We start from the raw sequence: 26948 nt of genomic DNA, 5'->3' as shown, positions 1-26948 counted from the left end.
AAGAGTCCATGCGATAATGGGCTCTTCCCTTAACCATGACCCTCACCGAGCCCCAGCCTAGCCCTCGGGTGTAACCCCTTAACCGAACCCTTGAACCAACAAGCAATAATTTTTGTTCAGCTTTAGTTCGTGCGTGTGAGGCCTTTAAACCTTGATCAAAGGACGCTTAATCACCCTTAAAACTCCTCCATTTTGGTGTCCCTATGATGGCAGACTCTTCATGCAATAATACTTTAAGTTTTGGATCATGAAATCATAAATTTCAAGGCATAAAAACGAAAATAATCATAAGGTAAACATGTTTTTCATGAGAACGTAATTCAAACACGTAATAGGGTGTGACAGATGAGGGAAAGAAGGTTTATTACGTGCGTTTGCGTATATTACACACAAAAAAGTTGTGACGATTCGAAGAACGGCAATGTGGAAACCTTAGGCTGAATTTTCCTCAACTTCAGGTGAATTTCTACCAAATTTCATGTGATGTGTGTGTGGTGGCTGCTAGGAGTCCTTGTGTGTGTGTGACGGGAGAGGTGTCGTGCATATGAGGGTTTAGAGGTGGGGTTTTGTGTTTTAAATAATAATAAAACTAAGTGATGGGAGCTTGGGCCCATTAACATGGTATTTTAGGCCCAATAGGCTCATTAGTGCATATTTAAATTTTTTTTTTTAGAAAAGTTCGTGAAAATATTAGCCGAGTTCTAAAAAAGTTCATATTTTCGTTGAAAATCGAATACCATTGAAAATTACGACTCGGCATATAAAATCACCTCAAAACTCCTTATTCTTAAAAATATCATAAAGCATCAACCTTATTTTAAATAATTAAAAAAATTTATTTATAAAATATTTTCTTTTTTTCAGCCCTCGGTGTCTGTTCCTCGATCGCATCTCGAATAACCTTTTAAAAATACAGTTTACACGCATACGTGTGGAAAGTACATTTTATACGTACAACCATGCATATTATATTCAATTTATGCAATTAAAACTAATTAATTAGCTATTTTTCATTTCCTTAAATTTGCATGCAGTTGGATTACGTCATTTTAAAATTTAGACCTTACAATTCCTTCCTTCCTTAAATAAAATTTTGTCCTCAAAATTAGAACTTACCGAATAACTCCGGCTAGCGACTCCTCATGTCACTCTCGGTTTCCCAAGTAGCTTTTTCCTCCGAGTGATTTAGCCAATTGACCTTGATCATTGGTATAACTTTGTTTCAGAGTCTTCTTTCTTGTCTAGCCAAGATCTGTATGGGTCTTTCCTCTTAGGTCATGTTTGGAGTCAATTGCAGAGGTTTATGATTTAGTACATGTGAAGGGTTTGACATGTATTTTCGCAGCATCGAGATGCGGAACACGTTGTGTACTTCGGATAACATCGGTGGCAATGCCACTCTATAGGCTAGTGTTTCAATCATCTCCAAAATCTCAAATGGCCCTATGAATCTTGGACTAATTTTTTCTTTCTTGCCAAATCTCATAACACCCTTCATAGGTGCTATTTTCACAAGAACGTAGTCGCTTAATGCAAACTCTAGCTCTCATCGTCGCTTGTCGGCATAGCTTTTCTGTCGACTTTGTGCAGTCTTTATTCTATCTCGAATTTTGACTACTAGATCCACTGTTTGCTTGATCAAGTCCGTACCAAATTCTCCTTTTTCACCAACCTCGTCCCAATGTATGAGTGATTTACACTTCCTCCCATAAAATGCCTCATACGGAGCCATCCCTATTGATGATTGATAGCTATTATTATAGGTAAACTCCACTAGTGGCAATTTCGGTTCCCAACTTTCTTGAAAATCAATGATACAAGCTCGAAGTAGATCCTCGAATATTTGAATCACTCTTTCGGATTGACCATCGGTTTGAAGATGGAATGATGTACTGAATAATAATTTAGTCCACATCGCTGCATGGAGGCTCTTCCAGAAAGATGACGTAAATCTCGGATCTCTGCCAGAAACAATAGATACGAGAATCTCATGCAGACGAACTATCTCTCGAATATACAACTCGGCATACTGTGTCATGGTGAATGTCGTCTTGATTGGTATAAAATGCGCTGATTTCGTAAGACGATCCACTATCACCCATATAGCATTAAACCCCTTGATAGTCGTCGGTAATCCCACAACAAAATCCATGGCAATATTTTACAATTTCTACTCGGGAATAGGAAGTGGCTTTAAGTTTCCATGTTGGCATCTGATGCTCTGCTTTTACTTGTTGACATTTCAAACATTCGGATACAAATCGCAGGATATCTCGCTTCATGCCCGACTACCAATACAATAATTGAAGATCCATGTACATTTCTGTGCTTCCACGATGAATGGAATCGAAGTATCATGAGCTTATTTCATAATGACTTCCCTCAAAGAATCACCACTAGGAACCCGAAGTCGATCTCGATATCGTACTATACGGCCACCTAAGAATACAACTTCCGGCCCTTAGCTTCGTCTCTCGACCTCCAATTTTGCAATTGCTCATCATTAAACTGTCCCTCACAGATTCTATCCCTCAAATTCGACTGTGTCATCATGGTGGCAAGATTAGGGGCCTCGTCCCTAGCGTATACTGCCTACTCAAACCGTTATATCTCGGACTGCAGAGGTCTTTGAAATGATAATTGAGTAATAAGTGTTATATTCCTACTCAATGTGTCTGTTACCAAAATATATATTCCTGGATGGTAGCTAATGTCACAGTCGTAGTCTTTTACCAACTCTAGCCATCTTCATTGCCTCATATTCAGCTCTTTTTGTGTGAATAAGTATTTCAAACAAGAATTTAAAATACTTTTTAATGCATAAAGAACTGAATATGAGATAGCGGAGATGGTTATAGCTAGTGAAGAACTATGATTGCGACATTAGCTACCACCCGCGTAAGACTAATGTGGTTGTGAATGCCCTGAGTAGAAAGAAAGCAGTGATCGCTCAGTTGTTGGTACAGAGACCATTGCAGGCAGAGATTCAGAGGTTTGAGCTTGCAGTTTATGCCAGGGGCGATGCTCCAAATCTTTCTACTATGACAGTACAGTCGACACTGAGGGACATGATTCGAGCAGGGCAGGCTTCTGACGAGCAGTTACAGAAGTGGAGGCAGTGGGATGATTCTAAGAGTCTGAGGTTGTATATTATTGAGGATGACATAGTCAGATATCATGACTGACTGTGGGTTCCTAGCAGTGATTCCTTGAGAGCAGATATCATGAAGGAGGCCCACAACAACCCGTACTCCATTCACTCAAGGAGTACGAAGATGTATAAGGATCCGTGAAAGACAGATAATTCAGAACGAAGACTATTCTACTATTGAAAGTACAGTAAAGTCGTCAGAGCATCAAAGAAATTATCTGGGAGACAGATTCTGATATGAAACAAAGATTTCCAAAATTGTTTCATGGTTGTAAGTTTTCTGATTGATTCTATTATGCATTTCTTTAAATATCTGATTTGATTGTCTGTGATTTCGGGGACGAAATCATATCTAAGGAGGGGAGAAATGTAATGCCCGAGATTTAATTGATGTAATCAGACGTTGATTATTGTCAGAATTGAGGTTATAGGAACTCAAATGAAGAAGCAGGGCATCGTTATATTATTAGCCAAGATGTTAGACCGAACATCTCAAGATGTTGGACCGAACATCTCGCGCCCGAACGGTACAAAAAAACCGCCCGAGCGCCAATTTTACTTCTTGGACAAAATGTTTGGCGCCCGAGCGGTAGAATATTACCGCCCGAGCGCCAGGAGATGTTCGGCCGAGTATCTCAACAGAAAATGCCGCGCCCGAGCGGTAGTTTAGCACCGCCCGAGCGCCGACCGAAATTCATGAAAAAATGACACGTTTCTTCAGCATGCAATGGACATATATATATACAAATCCTTCAGAATTGCTTAAAAACGAAGAAAGAAGCTCGAGAGTTCCTTCGAAAATTCTTACGCCTTTGTTTTTCGATCCGTCTGTCTGATTGTGAATCCGACTTCGGTACTGTGTTCCTATAAACACAGGCTTCAACTGGACGTAAGTTTTGTTACGTTTAAACATGATTTGAAATTATGATATTGTCAGAATGGAATAGGAATCATATATGGTGTTTCTGATATAGTAGACATCGTAGATTTGAAGTCAGACGGAAGAACAGACTGTATATGTAATTGTTATGATTTTCAGAAATGATATGATGGAGATTGCGCAGATTTGAATTTATGCCCTGTGATTATTAAAGATTATGATCTGTATTGAGACCGAGTATGAATTATGATATTATATCAGGGATGTTGAGATTGACGGGGTTATCAAGATTGTATTGTTATACCGTCGAAACATCAGTAGATTGATATTGATCAGATTCCATATCCATTAAGATTGTATCGTACTTTGTTGACATTGATCAGAGTATGTCTGGATTTGAGTATTGATCAGAACAGATCTTAAATTGAGTTGTACATTGATATTGTGCATATTTGATATTGTTATTATCAGATTGGGAATGGACAGAGTTGAATTCGGGACTTCATCTTCGTCAGATCGAGAAGATAAAGGTATAAATAAATGGTGATTCGGGATTGCACAACTCGAGTTAGGTTTGACTTGAGTTTCCCAAAATCACATACTTTATTTTATTTCATTGATATTTGCAGATTATCAGGATGATATGTTTAGTCTATTGAATTATAGCAGAGCTAGAGTTTGAGTCTAGGGCAGATCAGCCTAGCTAGGGCAGAACCGCCAGGTCTTCGTCAGAACTGCTAAGACCCTAGACTTACGGTGTATCGATGAGCTTAGATGTAGATCGACTTCTATTGTAGACATTCGATACAGCATGCCAAAGTCTAAATTAGACCGGGATCCCTAGATTAGAAATTAGTCCTTGTTTTAAGTACATATTTGTATTAATTCATGTAGTCAGATTGGATACATGTTTCACTGTTTGTTTATGCTCTTATATATGTTTTATATGATTGCATGCTTACATTGTTTATACTGGAATATTTATATCTCACCGGAGTTATCCGGTTGTTGTCTTGTTTGTATGTGTGCATGACAACAGGTGGGACATGATCAGGGTCAAGAAGATGACGAGAGATCGAGATTAGAGTGGTGATTCCGGACTTGGATATAGATAGGTTTCATTACTTGATTGTAGTAGTTGAACCTTAGTTTGAACTAGATGCATGTTGTACATGATTTGTATTATTATACTGGTTTGTATAATAGAATGTTTCCATTACCTTCCGCATTTAAAAAAAAAATTAGATCCTGTTTATTTTAATTGATTGAATTAGTCCCAATGACGATTAAGAAGATGATTAGCGTCCGGGTCCCCACAGTCATTGACTTAAAAAACGCACATACGACAACGATTTTCACTAAAACCGTTGTTAAAAAGCATACGAAAACGATTTTAGTAAAAACCGTTGTATTATGTGCGCTGTTGTTTTGGTTTTTTCTTGTAGTGTTGAGTCGAGATTTGGTCAAGCTTTGGTGAGGGCCGATCGGATCTAGGGCTTAAAGAGCACGACCATGGAGGGCTGAACCAGGCCGTGGTGTGGACCTTGGTGGGTCCAAGCCATGGTTTAGGGAGGTCCATGCATGGCTGGTCTCGGGTGGAAGGAAGATCGTAAGGGCTAGCCATGAGTTGGGTTTGCACAATCGGGTTTCGGGCTTGCGTTGTGTGGATCTTGTTTGTTACGTACATGGGGCTAAGGACAACACTTAGGTCGGTCCATGATGGTCCATAGGTGGGCTAGGAGTGGTTGGTTTGAGGCTAGTCCGGTCTATTTTGGGCTAGCATCGAGTTCTTGAGGGTTAGGTGCAATTAGGGTTATTGCTGCACATGTACAGAAAATTCCAGCAAGGTTTCAGCGGAATACGAGGGTCTTATTGGTCCGATTTAGGTTTTTTAGGGGCTGGTAGGGTGTGAATAAGTGGTGGTTAAAATTTGGGAAAGTTTGGTTAAGTTTCGGGTTGATTCGGGTTAAAATCAGGAACCTCGATCCAAGTTTTAAAATAAATCGTAAGATTTACGGAACAGGCTCGAGGTTACATCTAGAAAACGATTATAATATTGTTTTAGGTGTTTTAATAAATTTTTTTGGCTTCGGGTTGAAATTTTGAGGTCCAGAGGTAAAATGGTCAATTAGGATTTTCAGGGGCAAAATGATCATTTTGCACGCGGGTCGAGTTAGCGGTCCTAGCAGCACCTTGAGCACTAAAATTGCATGCTTAAAATGTATATGATATTATGAACATGAATTTTTATGAGAATACGACTATACGTTGCATACTTAGTTTGAAGAAAATTTACGTATATGCATGATTTTTATATGCGATGAATATGATGATATATTTTGAATGAGGGGAGTTGGTTGTGACTAATACGAACACAAACATGTAAGGCCAATGCTCAGTGGTTGGGTAATACTATTGTCGATGTCTCCGCCATCGGGTACCGGTTATACATAGATGGATCTATCAATTAGGGCTGATACGAAAGTCACAAGTAATGATCTGAATTCAAATAAAGAAAATGAACATGTATATAGTGATATGATGAGATAGGTTATGGACACGTTATGCTTTGACATGCTAGTTTTAAGTTCATGCTTTTAAGATCATGAATTGTATGTTAATTCAGTACTTTTCACTGTTGCATGTTATGTATATGTACTTGTTACAATGATTCAGGTGTGTTGAGTCTTTAGACTCACTAATTGTGAACGATGCAGGTGAGAATGATGATGTGGAGACTGAAGGCGCTGAAGACTGAATAGGCGGAGCTGGGTGTGTGCATGTTCACCCGAGAACCTTGCATTTTTGTGCACTTTATTTTTATAAGTCAAGGATGATACATTATGTTTTTTCGTTTCACATCTTTTTACATGTTGAGGTTTTGACATGATTCCGTTTATTGCATTGAAGTTCTTTTAAATCAATAGTCTAGGGATTTTGATGATATTTAGATTTTTATTTAACTGCAGTATTTTTATTCAGTGATAGAGTAACTTTTAACACGCATGGTGGTTTGTTTTCAATTGCATGCATGTGTATGAGCATTTTCGAAATTAGCTTGCAAAAAAAAAAGTAAAAATTTCTAGTATTATTTTAGAAGTAGTCATTTCAGTTATTGTTGGGTGCAATAATTGTCCCTACTTGGTAGAGCGATCGAACTGTGGTGTAAGGTACAAAATTAAGAAGACGTAATCCAACTACATGCAAATCTAGGAAATATGAAAAATGAGTAATTAATTGATTTTAATTGCTAATTAATTATGTGACATACTTGTTTATATGATAAATGAGATTTTTATTGTCATCATACATAAAATGGTATTTTTAAGGAATATTCAAGCGACGATCGAAGAACGGGGACCGAGGGCTGAAGAATGTAAAATGTTTTTATTAAATAATTATTTTTAATTATTTAAAATATGGTAGTCGCTTCAAGTATTTTTGAAATTTAAGGGTTTTGAGGTGATTTTATACGTCGGGGCGTAAACTTTATCGGTGTTGGTTTTTCAACTAAAATGCGAGTTTTTGGGCAACCCGGCTAATAAATTCACATGTTTAATTAAACAAAACTTTGTTATATTTTATTTAAATCCTAATTAAACTAATGGGCTTAATTAGAAGGCTTAATAGGCCTAAGCCTTAATTAGTTGAATTATGTAGTATATAATATATTAACCCTATTCTAGCAACAAAATAATCGGCCACTACTCTTTTAAATCTGAAAAACTCTCCCCAACCCCCACCACACACGGCAGCACTCATACACACCACTTTGAAGGATTTTGGGAAGGGTTTTATAAGGTAGTCTTCGTCGTCAACGTATATTCGAGCGTATATAACGCAAAGGCACGTCATAAATCTTTCTTTTCTCATCTTTCACACCATAGTAGATATTTTAAATCGTTTTGCATGAATAAATAAAAAGCACTTGATTATATTTCGTTTTTCATGCATATGTGTTGTTTAAAGCATGGTTTTCAATTCCAAATTCATGTTATATTGTGTTTAAGGGGCTGCCATGAATTAGGGTATGAATAGGCAAGTATTTTCTCAAGTTTAAATGTCTAGAAACACACACGAAAGCAACAAAACACACGGCACAAACAGAAACGCAAAGCTGCAACACTTTGCTGTCAAGGGTTTGAAGGGTTCGGCTTTTGGGTTGGGTTGCTGGGTTAGGGTTCGGTTGGGACCATGGCCTGGATAAGGGGGTGCTTGAGTCGTGAGTGAAGTCCTAGCCATTATAGGACTCAGGTACAGGGCTTGAGAAGGAGTCCTAGTTTGCTAGGACACCCACCCGAGAAGGGTTGCTGTTGCACGCCTTGGTGCAGCAGCACGCAGGGACCCTGTGGTTCAGCAGGGGGTCGCGGGCTGGGCTAGGGTGTCTCAGTAGGGTCCTAAAAGGGTGCATGACAGGCTGGTTCAGGGCTGCTGGGGTTAGCTAGGTTCCTAAGTGCACAAAAATAGAGTCCACCACAAGTGCAACTCTCGGCCAGAATTAGGGGCAGAGAAGGGGTTCACGTTTTTGACTTTAGGAAGGGTTTCTTGGTGAAATTAGGGTCCAGTAGGGTACTATAGGATGTTGGTCAAGTTTTGTATCGACATGGTTCGGGAGTAACTCATGAAAATCAAAAGTTGGCTCGGGGTCGACGTTTAGGTGTCAAAATAGGGTTTTAAACTAATGAAAATTGGAAAAAAGCTCACGAGGGTCGAGTCGTGGTCCATAAGGGTTAAAATAATATAAAAAGACTAAATTTAGAATTTAGGAATTTTATATTAAAGTTTGGGATCTTTCGGGATTAAAACACCGTCAAAACAATGATTTAAAAATAAATAAAAAAGTCTAACATTTAAGCTAAATAAAATTATGGAAAAATTCATGTAAACTTAAATAATTAATTGGGACATGCTAGAGTCATGAAATCAAGAAAAAAAATTCGAAAACGAAAATGTCGAGTCCAGGGGTAAAACGGGCTGTTTATGCCGGGAAATTAGTAAAGGTCATGGCAGTGCCCTAAATGCTGTTTTTATGATATTATGATTATTTTTAATTGTTTATAAAATGTTCATGGTTAAATAATGATTTTTAAATGTCTATTTGATTTTTATGATTTAGGGAAGACATTTAAAATACATGTTGCATGCTTGGTTTCAAAATGAAAAATGCTAATATTATTCTTGATTTTTCTAAAGTGATGGGAATGAAAAATATTGAAGGAAATGAATTGATTGTGACTAATTCGTTAATGATGGCGATGTCGTGAGGGTGATGGTCCCAGTGGGAGCCCGACGATCGTGTTTCCATTATTGCGAATATGAGGTTATGAGGTTTGAGGTAAGAATGAGAATATCGTGAGGGGAGAAGGCCCCAGAGGGAGTCAATTTATGGGAGAAGGCCCCAGAGGGAGCCTTGACGATCGTATTTCTATTCGATCATGATAGGCCAGAGCCCAGTTGACCGGTGAGAGTGTTACTGGTGTCCCCCGCCGCCCAGTACTGTGGTTACATGTAGATGGATCCATCGACTTTTGAGGTTTGAGGAAAGTCACAATTAACGATCTGAATTCAACAAATGAAAAAAGAAAAAGTTTATGATCATGTTAAAATGTTTTATGTCATGATAAGGAAAAATGTTAAGGTTTATTTGTGCATATCATGAAAGGTTATTTTTACCTAAAAGTATTTTCACTGTTGCATGTAATTTTATATGTATTATTCGTTATCAAGATTATGGTGTGTTGAGTCTTTAGACTCACTAGGTGTGATGGATGCAGGTGGGTATGAGGGAGGCCTTGACGGATGATTTGACTGGACTGATGGCGCACACAACCCGAGGATCCGCACTTCTACTTTTCCGCATTTACGATTATGACTTATGAATTATGTTAAAGATTTTAAGACTATTTATTTATGTTCTTGAGAGATTTTTGAGAGGTTTAGTATGAGATATATTTTTCAAACTTATTGCTTTTTAGGTTGGGCAAAACAGTCGACGATTTCATTTATGACTATTGCACTTGATATTTAAAATGCTAGTTGGTTGGTATTTTATTTTAAAGGGGTAAATTATTTTATAAAAATATTTTCATGTGTTATATGTCTTGGCCGAAAATCGAATGTCCATTAAAAAAAATTATAGTACTTTTAAAGCAATAAAAAAGGCAGACGTTTCACGTGGTTCTTGAGCTGCTGTGCGATTTAAAAGATTTGAATTGCGCCTATACCACTAGCTATAGCTTTTGGTAAAACGGTATGCACTCGGTCCTAGAATTGGTATCAGAGCCAAGCAAGGAGTGCAATTATTGGGAGGGAGATTGTTGGGTGCAATAATTGTCCCTACTTGGTAGAGCGATCGAACCGTGGTACTTGAGCTGCTGTGCGGTTAAAAAAATTTGAGTTGCACCATTACCACTAGCTATAGCTTTCGGTAAAGCGGTAAGCACTCGGTCCTGCAGTTATACTTGGACTAGATCGTTGTAATAAATCGTTTCTTGAATATCCAGGGTTGATTCGAAATGCCTTAGTCATTTTCTATCATTTTTTGGATAGCTGGTCAAAATGTGACATATTGCTCCACATGTCCAACAATTACATTCTTTAAAACTTTCATTGTCTCTTATATGAGCTAGATAGTATTTTTCGTTGGTGTTCTTCCCGTGCTTCAAAATGAGTTCGATACTTGGGATGACATCTTATTTCGTGACATATTTTTATTCAAATTTATAAGATATGGCTTTTCTCTAGAACAATTGTTCTTGTTTTCCAAGAACTTACTCCACTTTTCCAACTTCTAGCAAAAGGATGATTTCTAAAGCTCTTCATTTTTTGCCTTTGTGGTTTACTTTCAATAATTTTTTTTACAACATGAAGGAGTATGTTTGTTAATACTTATTAATAAAATGTAATTCTTTTGTAATGTTGTAAAATGACATCATTCTACCAATTTTTCTTTTATAAAAGAGGCACTTCTTGCCAAAGCATCTGTATTTCCAATGATATATTCTCTTATTTGCATTTCTTTCTAGAGACATGGAATTTTGGTGAAGAAAATTTGCATTTCCGTGCTTTCAACCACTGAATTCTATCTACATTTAATGAATAACATAATGTATTCATCCAATAAAAGATGTCTTGTAATTTAAAATTATACAGATCTTGATTATATTTATTTTTCTTATCTGTATCTTGACTTTTGAAATATTCTACCTATGTAAATTGTTCTTGAAAAATAGGGTAAAAATTCTTCCGGCTATCTCGCTAAGAGATTCTTCAGCTAGGACTTACTCTTTGGTCTCTATCAAAGTCATGTTCCATGCGATTTTGATTGATCTCATAAGATTCTTTTCTAAAAGTTTAATGAATTATTTTCTGTTGAGACGTTTAAGCATAACCCTGCATGGATGTATTGGTTATAAAATAGTCTTACCACAGAGTGTTTGGTGCAAGAGAATTTGATTCATCCTTGATCTTGTTTCCCTAGGTGTGCTTCTCTTGCAAATAAATCGCTTTGGGGTCTTCCATGTTTGTATTATAGGGTCCCACATTTTCTCTCAGTGGATATTGAGAAGTTTTTCTATCAACTATGGGTTGATAATCCCAATTGTGTTCATTTTCAGATTTATGACCTTTAGGTTTTCAAAGACTGAATTATCAAGACCAATCCTTTCTATATTTGTCATCGGATTATTTTCTTTTCTAAGAAAATTTTGATGAGATCGATCATTTTCTTGTCAGAGGTTAAAAGTTTTTGCACTACTCTGACCTTTCTTATTTGATGTTAAAATGGTTCGCTACCATAGGATGGTGATACGCTTCATTTTGCTATCCTATTGTCAGAACTACGTTGTTGTTTTAGAATTTGGATCCTTGTTTGAATATCCTTCCATGTTCTACGAATTTCTTCTCGTTTTTTTTGGATTCTTCAATTTTTTGTTGGTATCGTCTTTTATATTCTTCAATATATTCTTATAGTTTGTAGGAATCCGAAACTATTTCTAGAAATTTAGCATTTTGAATCATATATTACCTTAGTAATTTGATACGTTCCTAGTTCCTCTTGATATTTAATCTTGTTAAATTTCCTTATTTCAGATATTCCAAAATTTTAGAATAAAAACAAAAAATAATAAATTTCGAACATATATTCGAATCCATAATTTTTAAGAAATATATCTTTAAACATTTAAGTTACACATTAATAATAATAAAGTATGTATGAACTTTCCAACCTAGGCTCCTATATCATTTTCATGATCCAAATTAACATTCAATAAACAAGGTTATTTTGGGAATATTTTGAAAATATTAAGACCTTAAGGACAAATTTGAGTTATAATCTAAAAATAGAGAGAGAGTTTAAGCTCTCGAAAAAGAAAATGGACGTAATTAGAAATCATCAACGTAAAATATTGGGATATTCCAAAATCCACCTATGTTTTTACATGTTAGTAAAGGTGCATTAATGAGGGTGGATTGGTTTTTGTTGATTTTTTTTACTCAAACGCATTAGAAGACAGGATGGAAATCCTCTTATGTGTTTAAAACACAGCATTTGGTGCTGTGTATTTTTTACACGAGATGATCACGCGATCATCTTGTGGACATCACATCATATAAGATAAATTTAAAAAGTTGTCAGATTAAACGAGATGATTATGTGATCATCTCGTGTAAAAAGTGCACATCAATTGGTGCTGTGTTTTCAACACAATAGAGGATCCAAATCCATAAATATTGGGCTGTTTTATGCAATCTTGCTAGTATATCATTCATAGTATATAAAATAATAACAATAAAACCATATTTAGTTTGACATAATGTCATGTAAGATTAAATTCAATGAATCATTTAATAAAAATATAATTAAAGTAATACATGCTATACACCACCACTGCCCCTATCAATCTCACGACAAAAATATGTGTGAGACGATTCATGGGTCGTATTTTGTGAAACATATATCTTATTTGGGTCATCCATGAAAAAATATTACTTTTTATTATAAGACTATTATTTTTATTTTGAATATCGATAGGATTGACCCGTCTCACAGATAAAAATTCGTGAGACCGTCTCACGAAAGACATACTCCAAACTCATTCTAGATTTGTTCCAAGACGTTTATACAAGAAATTTCAACAAATTCACTGCAAATCTCTTTCAAGACAACCAGCTATTGACTTTCAGGTTGTAGAATATATAACTATTTATAATTTACAGTTTCATACTGTATCCATTTTAACCAATTATAAACAGTTTTGTCACCACTAAACGAATCATCTGCATATTAACATCAAAAACATAATAAAAATGGAATGAGTCTCATGTGAGACCGTCTCACGGATCATAATATGTGAGACGGGTCAACCTTACCCATATTCACAATAAAAAGTAATACTCTTAGCATAAAAAGTAATACTTTGTCATGGGTGATCTAAATAAGAGATCCGTCTCACAAATACCACCCGTGAGACAGTTTCACACAAGTTTTTGTCATAAAAATGACCGTCGTCAACGATAGTTATTGTCTTGTTACGGGTGAAAGTGAAATGAAATACGTTGATAAAAAAGAAAAGGTGAATGCGTGCAAAAGGGGACCAAAATCCAGTCTTTTTCTTCTCTACAGCGTGTGAAAATCTTCTCTTTCAGCTTTCCATTTATTACGAAATGATCGAATGCAAAACATAAATCAAGAAATTTGATATAGTAAAAAAAAAACCATTTGGTTTACTATGCGTCGGCGAAGAGTTTACACCAGTACACAGCCTTTGGATATGGAACATACAATGGCCAAGATTCATCACCTCCTCTCTTATTTACCCGCATAACTCTTTCATATATAATCGCTATATGCAAATAGGCAGTCCCATTTTGAGACATTCTATGTATTCTTATTTCTATAATATCTCGCTCTATTGTAAGGGTTTTGCTTCCAAGATATTTCTCTGGCCTTAATTGATCGTTCAGCACAGGTATTGGTGGCAACACTTGGGTGAAGTGAATCCTGAGGTATGGTTTCTATTTTCTTTGTGAAAGGGAATTTTTTTGAGGTTCAGAGGTTGACGTATCTGAGTATGTAGGTTGGTTTTTGAGGAGTTTTATTCTGTTTTGAGTTTTTGGTGTTTTCACGTATTCTTGCCTTGGCTTTTTCTCTGTTGTCCGGATTTGATCTTCATGAATCCTATGTTACTTTTTCATCGACGAGTTTCTTGTTTTTATGCATCTTCTTGTGCTTGCTTCTGGGTTTCTTTATCTGCTTTCAACTTTGATTTTATAATCTTGTAATTGTGATATTGGGAAAAATCTGGGTTTTGTTGCTAGGGTTGAAGTTGAGAAGAAACTTTGAAAGTGAATGGGATTTATTCTGCCTTAAGAAGTTCTCGCATAGTAGATGTCATGGATCAGAATTATAGGGGATATAGAGGGCCAACTTCTGGAATAAAAGTGAAAAACCAAGCTGTTCCGGTATTTTCGGATCCGATTAAAGTGAATGACCACGGGGTTCCGGCATTTTCGGATCCAAATCTGATCAATGATTCAAGAGGCAGTGGTCGGTTTTTTTACTTGAATGCGGATAACGAACTGGTTTCTTCTTGTTCGAATTTGGATGTGAAAGACCAGTTATCCGAATGTGATTCTCATGAGGATTGTGATTTTAGTGATGTGGTCCTAAAGTACATAAACCATATCCTAATGGAAGAGGATGTGGAGGAGAAATCCTGCATGTTTCAAGAATCTGCTGCTCTTCAAGCTGCAGAGAAATCGTTTTTTGACGTTCTTGGGGAGCAGCGTCCTGCTTCTGAGGTGTATCAACGGAAGCCGATGCTACATCAGGGTACGGACAACCTTGACGCAAATAGCTTGGAAGAAAGGGGATTTTATCGTGGTGTTGGTGATACAGGAATTTTATGTCCCGATCGGTATTCCGAGTCCAACAGTAATGGCTTTGAAAGAAGTCCTGTTACTGTTAATTCAGTTTCACAGGCTATTTCTCAGTCTTGTTATAGTTCATCAAGTAGCAGTGGCACTGTTCTTGATAGTCAGGTGGATTCACCTATAAGTATACTTAGAATTCCTGATATTTTTATGGATAGCCAGTCAATCATGCAATTTAAAAGAGGGTTTGAAGAAGCGAGTAAATTTCTTCCTGATGAGGGTAATTTGATAATTAATTCAAGTTATAGCGAACCATTTCAGAAGGAGCAGAAAGAAGGTTTGGTCAGTCTGGCAGTCAAAGTGGAAAAAAACTTACATATCGAAGAGTCCGCTGATGTGTCAAGGGGGAAAAAGAACTCTTTTCATGCCAACATGGGTGTCGAGGAGGAAAGGAGCAACAAGCAATCAGCAGTATATACTGAATCAACTGTTAGTTCGGAAATGTTTGACAAGGTGCTACTTTGCAGTAAAGGGAAAAATCTTTCTGATCTTCGTAAAGCATTGGATGGAATATCTAAAAGAAATACTTCATACGTGCAGTCTAAGGAGCCGAACAGTGGGAAAATTCAGGGCAAGAAATCAGGGAGTAAGCGGAATGTGGTTGATATGAGAACCCTTTTGACCCTTTGTGCACAAGCCGTTGCAGCTGATGATCGTAGGACAGCAAATGAGTTTCTAAAACAGATTCGAGAGCACGCCACTCCAACCGGCGATGGAATGCAGAGACTTGCTCATTATTTCGCTGATGGTCTAGAGGCACGTATGGCTGGCTCAGGGACTCAGATATATAAATCCCTTCTCAATATTCCAACTTCTGCTGCTGATATTTTGAAAGCCTACCATATATACCTTGCTACCTGTCCGTTTAGGAAGATTTCTAATTTCTTCGCAAATAAAACGATCATGAATGTGGCTGAGAAAGCCACAAAGCTCCATATTATTGATTTTGGTATTCTATATGGTTTCCAGTGGCCTTGCTTTCTGCAACGCCTTTCTTCTAGACCTGGTGGACCTCCGAAGCTTCGAATTACTGGTATTGATTTTCCATGTCCAGGTTTCCGACCATCGGAAAGGGTTGAAGAGACTGGGAGGCGCTTGGAAAATTATGCTAGGACTTTTAACATTCAATTTGAGTTCAATGCTATAGCCCAGAAATGGGAAACGATTAAACTCGAAGATCTTAAAATTAACAAGGATGAAACTCTTGTGGTGAACTCTCTTTATAGGCTTAGGAATCTTCTAGACGAAACCGTTATTGTGAACAGTCCTAGAAATATTGTTCTAAACCTTATACGGCAAATGAATCCGATAATTTTTGTGCAAGGGATCATGAATGGCGCTTTTAATGCCCCATTTTTCATCACAAGATTCCGTGAGGCCTTATTTCATTATTCTTCTTTTTTCGATATGCTTGATGCGAATATCCCCCGAGAATGTCACGAGAGAATGCTGCTTGAGAAAACCATTTTTGGTCGGGAGGCAATGAATGTTATTGCATGCGAAGCAGCTGAGAGGATCGAGAGACCAGAGACATACAAGCAGTGGCAGGCTCGATGCATGAGAGCTGGGTTTGAGCAGCTTCCTCTGGACAAGGAAATCAAGAAAATGGCAAAAGATAGGGTTGGATCATCTTACAATAAAAATTTTGTGATAGACGAAGATGGCCGTTGGATGTTGCAAGGTTGGAAGGGACGGATCGTATATGCTCTTACTTCTTGGAAGCCCACGTATTGAAGGAATTCTCTCCATCACAACATTTAGAGAAGCAAAAATGAGCTCCAAGGATGCCAGAGAAATGTCAATCGGTCGTTCGGTATGTCCCGTTCGATCTTCCACAAATGGTTAGCAGTGACACACTCTTTGAAAGAAAGCTATGGATGCTAATTTTATCGGACTGTGTAGTTTGTTACAGATTAGGGGATAAGACCCTATTTAGCTGTATTTTCCTGCATTCTGAACACTTCAAGGAATGTCTATTCAGTTTTTTAGGACATGGAATTTGTTTGTTTGGTGTGTGGAATTATTAGGCATCTGTCTCCATAGTTGACCAAGTAAATGTGGTAGGATCAATGATCTATCTCTGCTATAATGAATTAAAAAGTAATGTTGAACAATCATTAGATTCATTAGTGTAGCATGATTGATGGCCTGGTATATAGGCAAGAATTACGATTAGGGGTGTAAACGAGTCATGCTCAAATTGAGCTTATGGAATTTCAGATGCAATAATTAAGACTGAATTAATGTAGACGCAGCAGCGGTGGTAGTAGGGATGAAGGATTACTTTAGTGTGGGAGTAGTGGGATGTGACAGCAATGTCCATGTCTTATTTGCTGATGGAAATGCTTTCAAAGATGCCTCTCACCACATTTAGTGGAGATGATTGCTGTTAAAGAGGGTGTTTGGGAGTCATTCAATCTGGATGGGATCACTGGACGGATGCAGTTACGGTAATTCATGGTATGAAGAATTCAACTCCCTTTTCTTTGGAGGTTCCCATCTCAGAAGCCATATGAATACTCTGCTCCTGTTCAGTGCACTGCCCGCGCAAGACTAACCAGGTGGCTGGCTAGCTCATGAACTAGCACGAAGATGTCTGCATTCTGTTATTAATTTAGTGTGGATGGATGCAATTCCTTTGTTTCTGTTACAAATGAATTCTTGTTTATCAAATGAAGTGAGGTTATTTTAAAAAATAAAAACAAAAACAAAAATTTCAGAAGCTATAAATCTTGTTTATTTATAAATTTTGTTTTTCTCTTATTATTTTTGAGTGTGTGATTTTATTTTTATTTTTATATTTTTTGGGGTATCATGCGGAGAGCATTAAGCATATATTCTAATTATTGGGGTTTGAAGTGGGAATGTGGGAACTTGAAAATATATTAGTATTAGTATTTTATTAAATCAACAGAGTTCCATGGCTACGTGTTCGATGGACGTCTTTCAAAAAAACAACAAAAAAGGGGTCATTTTCTGATAATTCAAAATTTGGTTTCAATGTGATTAATTTATTTGTTTGTCTTATCCGGCTGTTGTACTTCTCTTTACTTTGCGGCAGCCAAAAAAAAAAACCATAATTACAAAAAGCTGATTTATTATATGCAAAATTGATTTCTTGGTTGCGTAGTATGTTTATTTTTATATCATTTTAGTTTTCAATGTCGTAAAATTAGAGATTTAGTTCGTTGATTTTTTTGGATGTTTTTATCTCTATTTTTTTTTTTTTTTTGTGTGTGTTGATCTAACATCGATTTAATGTTGATTTAGCGTTGACGCGTATAATGTCATATTAATATTTATAATGAAAAATGATTAAAATTTTCAAAAGTTTGAAAATATAGGAATGAAACTGTAATTTGATAAAATCAAGTAACAAAATCATAAATAAAAAATTACATAATAAAAATACAATTTTTCCTTTGTTTTATTAAGATTAGGTTTTTGATTAATTAAAAGGATAAATTATTTACAAAGACGAACTTATTATGAATATTTTTCAAACTTTCTCATATCGAATATATCCAAACCAAAATCAGAACTAGAACCACTAGAAAATAAAATGGACAATGTCCCACACATGGAACCTAATTTTTTCACTAATAGATATATCATAATAGAGGTATCATGTTAGTATAATTCATTAACGGGAGATACAGATAAATGATATGATAAGCATATAATGCCGCCTTTGATTTAAGATACCCCATAAAGTCGACTTGACCTGGATCTGAGTTAAACCAACCCGATCAATGTTGTAGCTCTTTGAAATTTGATTCATTTACTCATATAAGGTACATAGTTTCGACTTTATAATATTACTAGGTACTCTTTGAAATTTGATTCATTTACACATTACTTACATGAGCACTATTATATTCACATTCTTAAATGTGCTCTCCAGACTGACTTAAACATAAGAGAAGTTGCACTAAAAACACTTTTGGTGCTCTCTAATATTTATTCGTTCGTGCAGGATTCAGCTCGGCCACAACTAGACCGAAGCCCAAGATACACAAATTTTTGGTATCATCAATTGGCACCTTCTGTGAGAAATTGAAGAAACAAGAGATAAATGATGAGAGGTAGAGAAAGACGAGATGGCAGAAGAGGCCGTAGCCCAAATCAAGAATGTGAAAATCAAGAAAGTATTAAGTAAATTTAAGAGTGGTGAAAATAATACCCCAATTCCTCCTCTGCCTGGTTTCAATATGGCTCAGATCGCCCAGTTGATTATTACCACTATAGAGCAAGTGTTGGCACAAAGACAAGCCAACAAGCCTCCTCATGCCAGAATGATGGCACAAAGAGGAGATGAGAAAACTTCGGGAAGAAGTCCAACAACTACAAGAAGGTCTGAGAGGATCCCCTCCACCTCCGCCCCGGAGTTGTCCCTTTCTCGGCGGAAGTTGTTGGAAAATATCATGTTCACAATCTTGCTTTTGATGTTAACAAAACTTGTTATTTTGTTACTGATGATTTATCGTAGTGCGCAGATACTGTAATTGATCAGAAGACGAACTGATCAGTTATCATGCCTAACTGGAGCTTTCGAGAATGCCAACTGATAGTGCCAACTGATTGCCTAAGCTGAATCAGTCCAACTGATGTATTGAAGAACAGTTCCACCAATTGATAAGTTGTTAGGTAATTCAGGTGAAGACCTTCAGAAGCCCGACCAGCTGATGAAGTGCTCAACTGATGGAAAGTCCAACTGACCAGTTCAACTGAACCAGTGTAACCAGTTAAGTTGACGAACCAACTGATTTCACCAGACCAGTTGGTCAAGACCAGTTCAACTGACCAGTTCAAAGCATCAGTAAGAAATCAATCAGTATGGAGAACACGACAAGCTTATTCAATGGAATCCAGCTTTGCACACTGGGTAAAATATATGTACTATCAGTAGTACAATCAATGAACGTTACAGCAAAGATTAATGCAGAGAGATTCTTGGAGACATGTCAGAAAATTCGAGACACAAAGTCCTGGAAACAAATTCAAGTTGCAATGGATACAATTATTGAGTCTCACTATACGATCAGTTTCCCGCCTATAAATAGAAGATCAATGAAGACCAACAAGGATATATATATATATGAAGTGTGTGAAGATACAGAGAAAAAAGGCACGCATATTGCATATCAGCTTTCAAGAAGCAATCAGCCCAGAGGGAACACTTCATCGTATTATCAGCTTAGATTAGAAGCACAATTTTCTCAGTGTGTGAGAACACTTTCGTGTTGTACCCAGAGATCAGTTCTCTCACACACACACCACCACCACTCAAAAATTGTCTTGCAAAAAAACGCTAAACTTGTATATGTAGTCTTTGACACACAGATGTTAAACAAGTGTTGGCTGGAAGGTGATGCTTTTAGTCTAGGCTAGGAGTTTAGTTGAGGCAGTAGTGTAAGTCTTAAATTGAGTGGGTTTGTACAAGGTATTCTAGGCTAGGAGTTCAGTTGAGGCAGTAGTGTAAGTCCTAAATTGAGTGGGTTTGTACAAGGTGTTTTATAAATCAAAGTCTTCTAGTGGATCCTACTCGAGGTGGTAGAAGGGGTAACGTAGGAGTAGTTGAAGTCTCCGAACATCCATAAACATATTTTGTGTATTTAACTGATTAACTATTGTTTTCAAACTGACTTGATCAGTCAGAGCATCCATCAGTTCAGTTTTTACCATAACTGAACTGACATATGTGACAACTGATTCTTTGCTTTTCAGTTATTCAGTTTACATAAGTTAAAATATTTTCTACTAGCGATTGCTTATCAGCTGATCATTCAGCTGTACACGTCATCAGTTGTCGAAAAGGACATTCAACCAACAACAGTATAAAGCATACTGCAACTCATAGTGGACGCCACATTTCAGAGCTTACAGTATACGAATGTCAGAGGAATATTGACGTGGCAATCAATGGGTATAAAGATTCAAATTATATTTAATGTTACCGTAGAAGAGAAGCTTATAAATAGGTGAGAAGAGCAGTTGAGGAAACAATCGACCTATCTATTCTCTTAAGCTTGATGTTACCCTGCTGAAATTATCGCTCTTACTCAAGAACCAAAAATCTCACACTTATCAGATATATTTGTAGAAATTGAGGCTATTTTTCGAGCTTATAAGCACAAACTGTTTTGTTGTTTATTTGATCTTCAACTAGAACACTTGTGCTAAGTTCAGTCGAAGAACTGTGAGATATTTTGTAAACTAAGAGTTTAAGTTCTGGCAGTGTTAAGTCCAAACTGAAGTGGGTCTGTACAAGTTTTGTATCGATCAAAGTCTTTTAGTGCATATCTTATCCTTGTGATAGAAGCGGTGACGTAGGAGTAACTAAAATCCCCGAATATCCATAAATCTGTGTATTCTTACTTCAGTTATTTATTCTATCTTTCAGTCAGTTTATTTCCGCAACTGTTATCAGTTAAAGTGATTGATATTGACTGACAATATTTCTAGTTTTAGTTTGTCACAAAACTGACACTTTATTCGAAAAGATTTTAAATCGTGAGTGTTTATTCAGCCCCCTCTTTTAAACATATCTCAACCAATCAACCGATCCTAATAGATATATAATTATTTCATTGTGTCAAATTAGTTTAACATAACTTGAGAATTGAAAGTGTTGATTATTTAGGGAATCCTTTCAATGGAAATGAAATATAGTCGAGATTAAATATCGAAAATAGCGAGAGATAGGTAAACCGAAATTCCCAACAAATTTACTTCATATTTGATCTTAATTATTCATTTTTTTTGCGTATTTAACCTTGGAACCACTCAGTTAGTTAAATAGTTAACAAATCAATTTAAAGTATTGTTTGCTAAAGAATATGCAACTGAAAATAATATTCTTGTAATACAGTCTTAGTGGAACGATATCTATATTTTTATACATTATACTATAACTTGCATTGTGCACTTGAGATCATTTTGGGCTTAAAATTTTCAATAATTCTACTTGAGAATTATAGTGCAAGAAAATCTCGATCAAATGTATTCATTCAACTTTCAATTTGAGTTCTCGGATTATGTCCACATGCTATGTATTTTTTTCTTCTGATTTTTCCTTTATCTCTAAAATAAAAATTCACTACAACAAAAACGCTAAAAGACAACGGATTGTAGGTCATTTAAAACTATTAGAACTGACAGTATTATTGAAAGTGCGTTCAACGACAATAGTTTAAAACGTTGTCGTAGCTATCATATCAAAAACAGTCGCTAATTAGTTACGGTTTATGATATACCGTTGCTAAAATTAGCGATGGTTTTTGACTAAGCCGTCGCTAATTAGCGATGGTTTAAGATATGCCATCGCTAAAATTAGCGACGGTTTTTTGACTAACCCATCACTAATTAGCGAAAGTTTAGAGAAACACCGTCCCTAATTAGCGACAGATTAGCGATGATTTAGACATAATCTATCGCTAATTTTTTAAGTTAAATGGAAAAAATTTACTTTTATAATTTAATAAATCTACCAAAAAAACTTACAATCTAACTAGGCTAATAATATTCATGATCTTAACTAACATTTAGAAATTTACCAAGAATTGAAGCGAAAAAACTTACCCTAAATCAAACTAAAATTGTTTAAGAGATAAAAATGTATCGTGTGTAGGAAAATAGACCGAAAACACGGATATTTATAGACAATTTGCGACGGTTAAGCAAAAATCGTTGCCATTAGCGACGGACGGGTTTTGGTAAAACCGTAGCTATTAGCGATGTTTTTTTTATTAAACCGTTGTTAATAGCGACGGTTAAATAAAAATCGTTGCAATTAGCGAAGATTTTTATTTAAACCGTCGCAATTTTGAAAATAGCGATGGTTACAATGTAACGAACCGTACTTTTCATACTTAAAATTTGCGGAAAAATTAAAAATTTTCTTAAATATACACAACCATACGGTCGTCACTCATCATTCATCAAAATAATATTTGCATCAATATCGCCAACTAAAATTTGCTAAAAGAAAAGCGGTCCCATATTATCTCACAATCAAATCATAAAACCAGAGTATAAATGTTTTCATGTTTAAAATCTTAAAATAACGTAGGCGGTCCTCGGGTCTAGCCTCCCACTCAGTCCAAGCCTGGCCCTTGGTCGCCACCTCTCGTCTCCTCATCAACATAGTCACCTGCATCGATCAAGTCTAGTGAGTCTAAAGACTCAACACGTTTAAATTGGAATAACGAGTACTACGTAATAAAATCGCATGCAACTTTAAAATAGGACGTACATAACTTGAAACTTGAGCTTGCATAATAAACTTGAACATACATACGTACATAACTAGACGTGCCATCAACATAAACTTTCATAAACCTACTGCATACTTGAACATACATAACTTCATCATTTTGCGTAGAGGATGTTTCAAAGCAAGTGACCCATACATAATAAACGCCTGATCAGACACACCACAATACTGGGCTGACAGGGACGTATCCACTGCCATACATGAGATCCCCGTTCATAATTTAACGGGTTGGTTGGTCCCCGTTCATAATTTAACGCTTTCCAACCACGCTCTAACCCGTTCATAATTTAACGGGACGGAGAGGTCCTCGGCCACGTTCACCGACTTCCAAACCCATTCATAATTTGGTCACAAGACATTTAGCATACCTCAAAAACTTAAAATATTTTCTTTGCACGTCATACATACTTACTTGGCGTTGAGGGATTCATTGGACTTCGATCGGGGCCGTTGCTGCACACACTGACATGAAATTTGCATACTTAACTTGCATAACTTAAACGTAGAAATCATACTTACTCACAAGTTCAATCATTGCTTAGGACATTCTAAATTTCCCATGACACGACCTTGATAACCCTTGCACTAAACCATGACATCACACCTCAACATGCTATAATCATTTTCCCCAATTTATGAAGGACACGGACCCCGTGCCTACATCCGTGTAGGGGTCCGTGTAGACTCGGGTAAAAGGGTTCGGAAAGAAGGGTGGACACGGACCCCGTGTCAAGGTCCGTCTAGACTCTGTAAAAAGACACCGAAAAGAAGCAAAGGCACGGACCCCGTGCCAGGGTCCGTGTAAGGGTCCGTCTACTCTCTGGAAAAAGACACTTCGGGTGGAACAAGGGCACGGACCCCGTGTAGGGGTTCGGGTGAGGGTCCGTGTACCCTCGGGACAAGAAGGCTTACGAAAATTCTGCACATGCTTTGCTCAACCTTCTAGACTCGGTTGCACGGACTATGAAACGACACCCCGAGACCCATCCTAGCACACTATGACATCAAACCATATTCGTACCAATTCCCAAAGCAATGAGTTCACCTTACAACACACACAATTCAAAGCATAGTAATTGACACCAATTCGTTTCCCACGACTCCTAACGCATTCGAGTGCCTATCGACACTATGCGACGTATCAAATAACATCCCAACATCATACTAATCATATCTAGACGCAGCAACGCACCCATCGATCCCCAACGAAGCCTGCAACAAAAACTTCAAGAACACAATTTTCGTAAAAGTCGCAGTTTGAGCAGTCCCACGAAAAACGTCATAACTCACTCAATTCCCATCCAAAATTTTCGAATTTTATATCAAATCGAAGGCATCGAAAAGTTCTACAATTTTCTAGGTGAAAGTGTTCTCAAAATCTCGACTGAAAATTCGCAGGTTCGACCAGAACAGTAAAAACGGGATTTTTAGATCTAAAAAGGACTCCGAAAGCGATTTAAACGTGATTGCTCAAACTTCTACACAACATACACATGGTTTTACGCATAAATAACAACGCACGCATAATATGACATGATCGATGCATCAAGAACAGAATATACGTGCCTTTTGATGATAAACGTTACCGAACCGGCGATATCGAAGCGGAGATGAGAGCGAGGTTGATCCGGAACGATCGTGCAACGATTTCTTTGAAGAAACTCGACAAAAATACTGCTGGAAATAATCAAAGAAAAGGGGCGGCTGCTCTTGGGGAAGGAGAACCCTAATTTTCTCTCTTTTTAAAATATGAAAATCTGAATGTGTGTGTTTAGTGTGTGTAAAAACGTGTAGGTGTGTGTGAGTGTGTGTAAAGTGTGTGTGTTTTTAGTTTAGGAGAAATTTGTGCTAAATTAACTAAATTAAATACTAATTAAAAGTTAACACCTAATAATTTGCTCAAAACTCTTCCATAAAATGATCACACACCAATTTTTAAAATTTTAAACTCTTAAATCACTAAATACATAATAATACTTTAAAATATTAAAACTTAATAACTTATTAAAAATGCCCCATCTTCAACTTAGAGTAAAATACCAAGTTTTAAATTGTCACAATCGTCACTGGTCTCTTCCTCGATCCCGCCTCGAATAATCGCCTGAAACATGAAACTTGAAAAAGACATTTTAACGTGCAACACAATAAACATGAATTATTTAAAATAACGCATTTCATGATTTATGCATGGCATAAAACTCATTTAAAATTAATTAAATGATTTAATAGTTAAATAAATGCATGGGTCATACGTGTACTGAATTTGGGCACTACAGTTCCTCCCCCACTTATAAAAATTTCGTCCTCGAAATTAAATCTTACCGAACAACTCCGGGTAGCGAAGTCTCATATCGGCTTCTGACTCCCATGTGGCCTCTTCCGCTGATTGGTTTAACCACCGAACTTTGACTAGCTTAGTCGCTTTGTTCCGAAGCCTACGCTCTTGCCTGTCTAGGATTTGGACTGGTCTCTCCTCATAAGACAGGTCTGGAGCAAGCTGCAACGGCTCATAACTCAGAACATGCGAAGGATTCGCCAGGTATTTCCTCAGCATCGAGACATGGAACACATTGTGCACCCCGGCCAGATTCGGCGGAAGGGCAACACGATAGGCTAGTGTCCCAACTCTGTCCAAAATCTCGAACGGCCCAATGAACCTCGGACTCAGTTTGCCTCTCTTTCCAAATCTCATAACACCCTTCATAGGTGCTATCTTGATAAAAACGTGATCTCCTACGGCAAACTCGAGATCTCTTCTCCTTTTATCGGCATAGCTCTTTTGACGGCTTTGGGCAGTCTTCATTCTCTCACGAATCTTGACCACCACGTTTGCAGTCTGTTGAACTATCTCCGGACCAAGTTCTGTCCTCTCACCAACTTCATCCCAATGAACTGGTGATCTGCACTTCCTCCCGTACAACGCCTCATAGGGAGCCATACCAATAGATGCTTGGAAGCTGTTGTTGTACGTGAACTCCACTAGAGGTAGTCTAGACTCCCAAGTTCCTTGAAAATCAATCATGCAGGCCCTCAGCAAATCCTCTAAAATCTGAATCACTCGCTCAAATTGATCATCTGTCTGCGGGTGAAAAGCTGTACTGAAAAGCAACTTTGTCCTCATGGCTGCATGTAAGCTCTTCCAGAAGGACGATGTGAATCTCGGGTCCCTGTCGGACACAATTGAAACCGGAAATCCATGTAAACGAACTATCTCCCTGAGATAAAGCTCTGCATACTGCGTCATGGAGAAAATCGTCTTCACTGGTAGGAAATGCGCTGATTTAGTGAGTCGGTCCACTATAACCCAAATAGAATTCGATACTCTGACTGATCTCGGCAACCCAACCACGAAATCCATAGTAATGTTCTCCCACTTCCACTCGGGAATGGGGAGTGACTTAACCAACCCTGCTGGTCTCTGATGTTCAGCTTTTACTTGCTGATAAGTGAGACATTCTGATACGAATCTACGGATGTCTCGCTTCATTCCTGGCCACCAATACAATAACTGTAGGTCTTTGTACATCTTGGTGCCTCCTGGGTGAATGGAATACGGAGATGCGTGTGCCTCTGTCAAAATATCCTGTCGGATCGAACCAACACTAGGCACCCACATTCTATCTCTGTACCTCACAATGCCGTCTGAAACTGTGTACAAAACACTGCCCTTGGCTTCATCTTTCAGTCTCCATTTCTGTAACTGTTCA

At 37.2% G+C, this 26948-nt stretch overlaps 1 protein-coding gene across 1 annotated transcript; it reads left to right on the top strand.

Annotated features, from left to right (window-relative positions):
* Positions 1–13902: 13902 nt before the first annotated feature.
* Positions 13903–16964, top strand: LOC140816235 (scarecrow-like protein 14). Its single transcript, XM_073175349.1, has 2 exons — positions 13903–14039; positions 14352–16964. Exon 2 carries the CDS (start codon positions 14427–14429, stop codon positions 16698–16700), a length of 2274 nt encoding a protein of 757 aa, XP_073031450.1. The 5' UTR covers positions 13903–14039; positions 14352–14426; the 3' UTR covers positions 16701–16964.
* Positions 16965–26948: the final 9984 nt, after the last annotated feature.

Source organism: Primulina eburnea, chromosome 16 (genome assembly GCF_022965805.1).
Source record: "Primulina eburnea isolate SZY01 chromosome 16, ASM2296580v1, whole genome shotgun sequence".
Lineage (NCBI taxonomy): Eukaryota > Viridiplantae > Streptophyta > Magnoliopsida > Lamiales > Gesneriaceae > Primulina > Primulina eburnea.
This window is presented reverse-complemented; position numbering and strand designations above follow the sequence as displayed.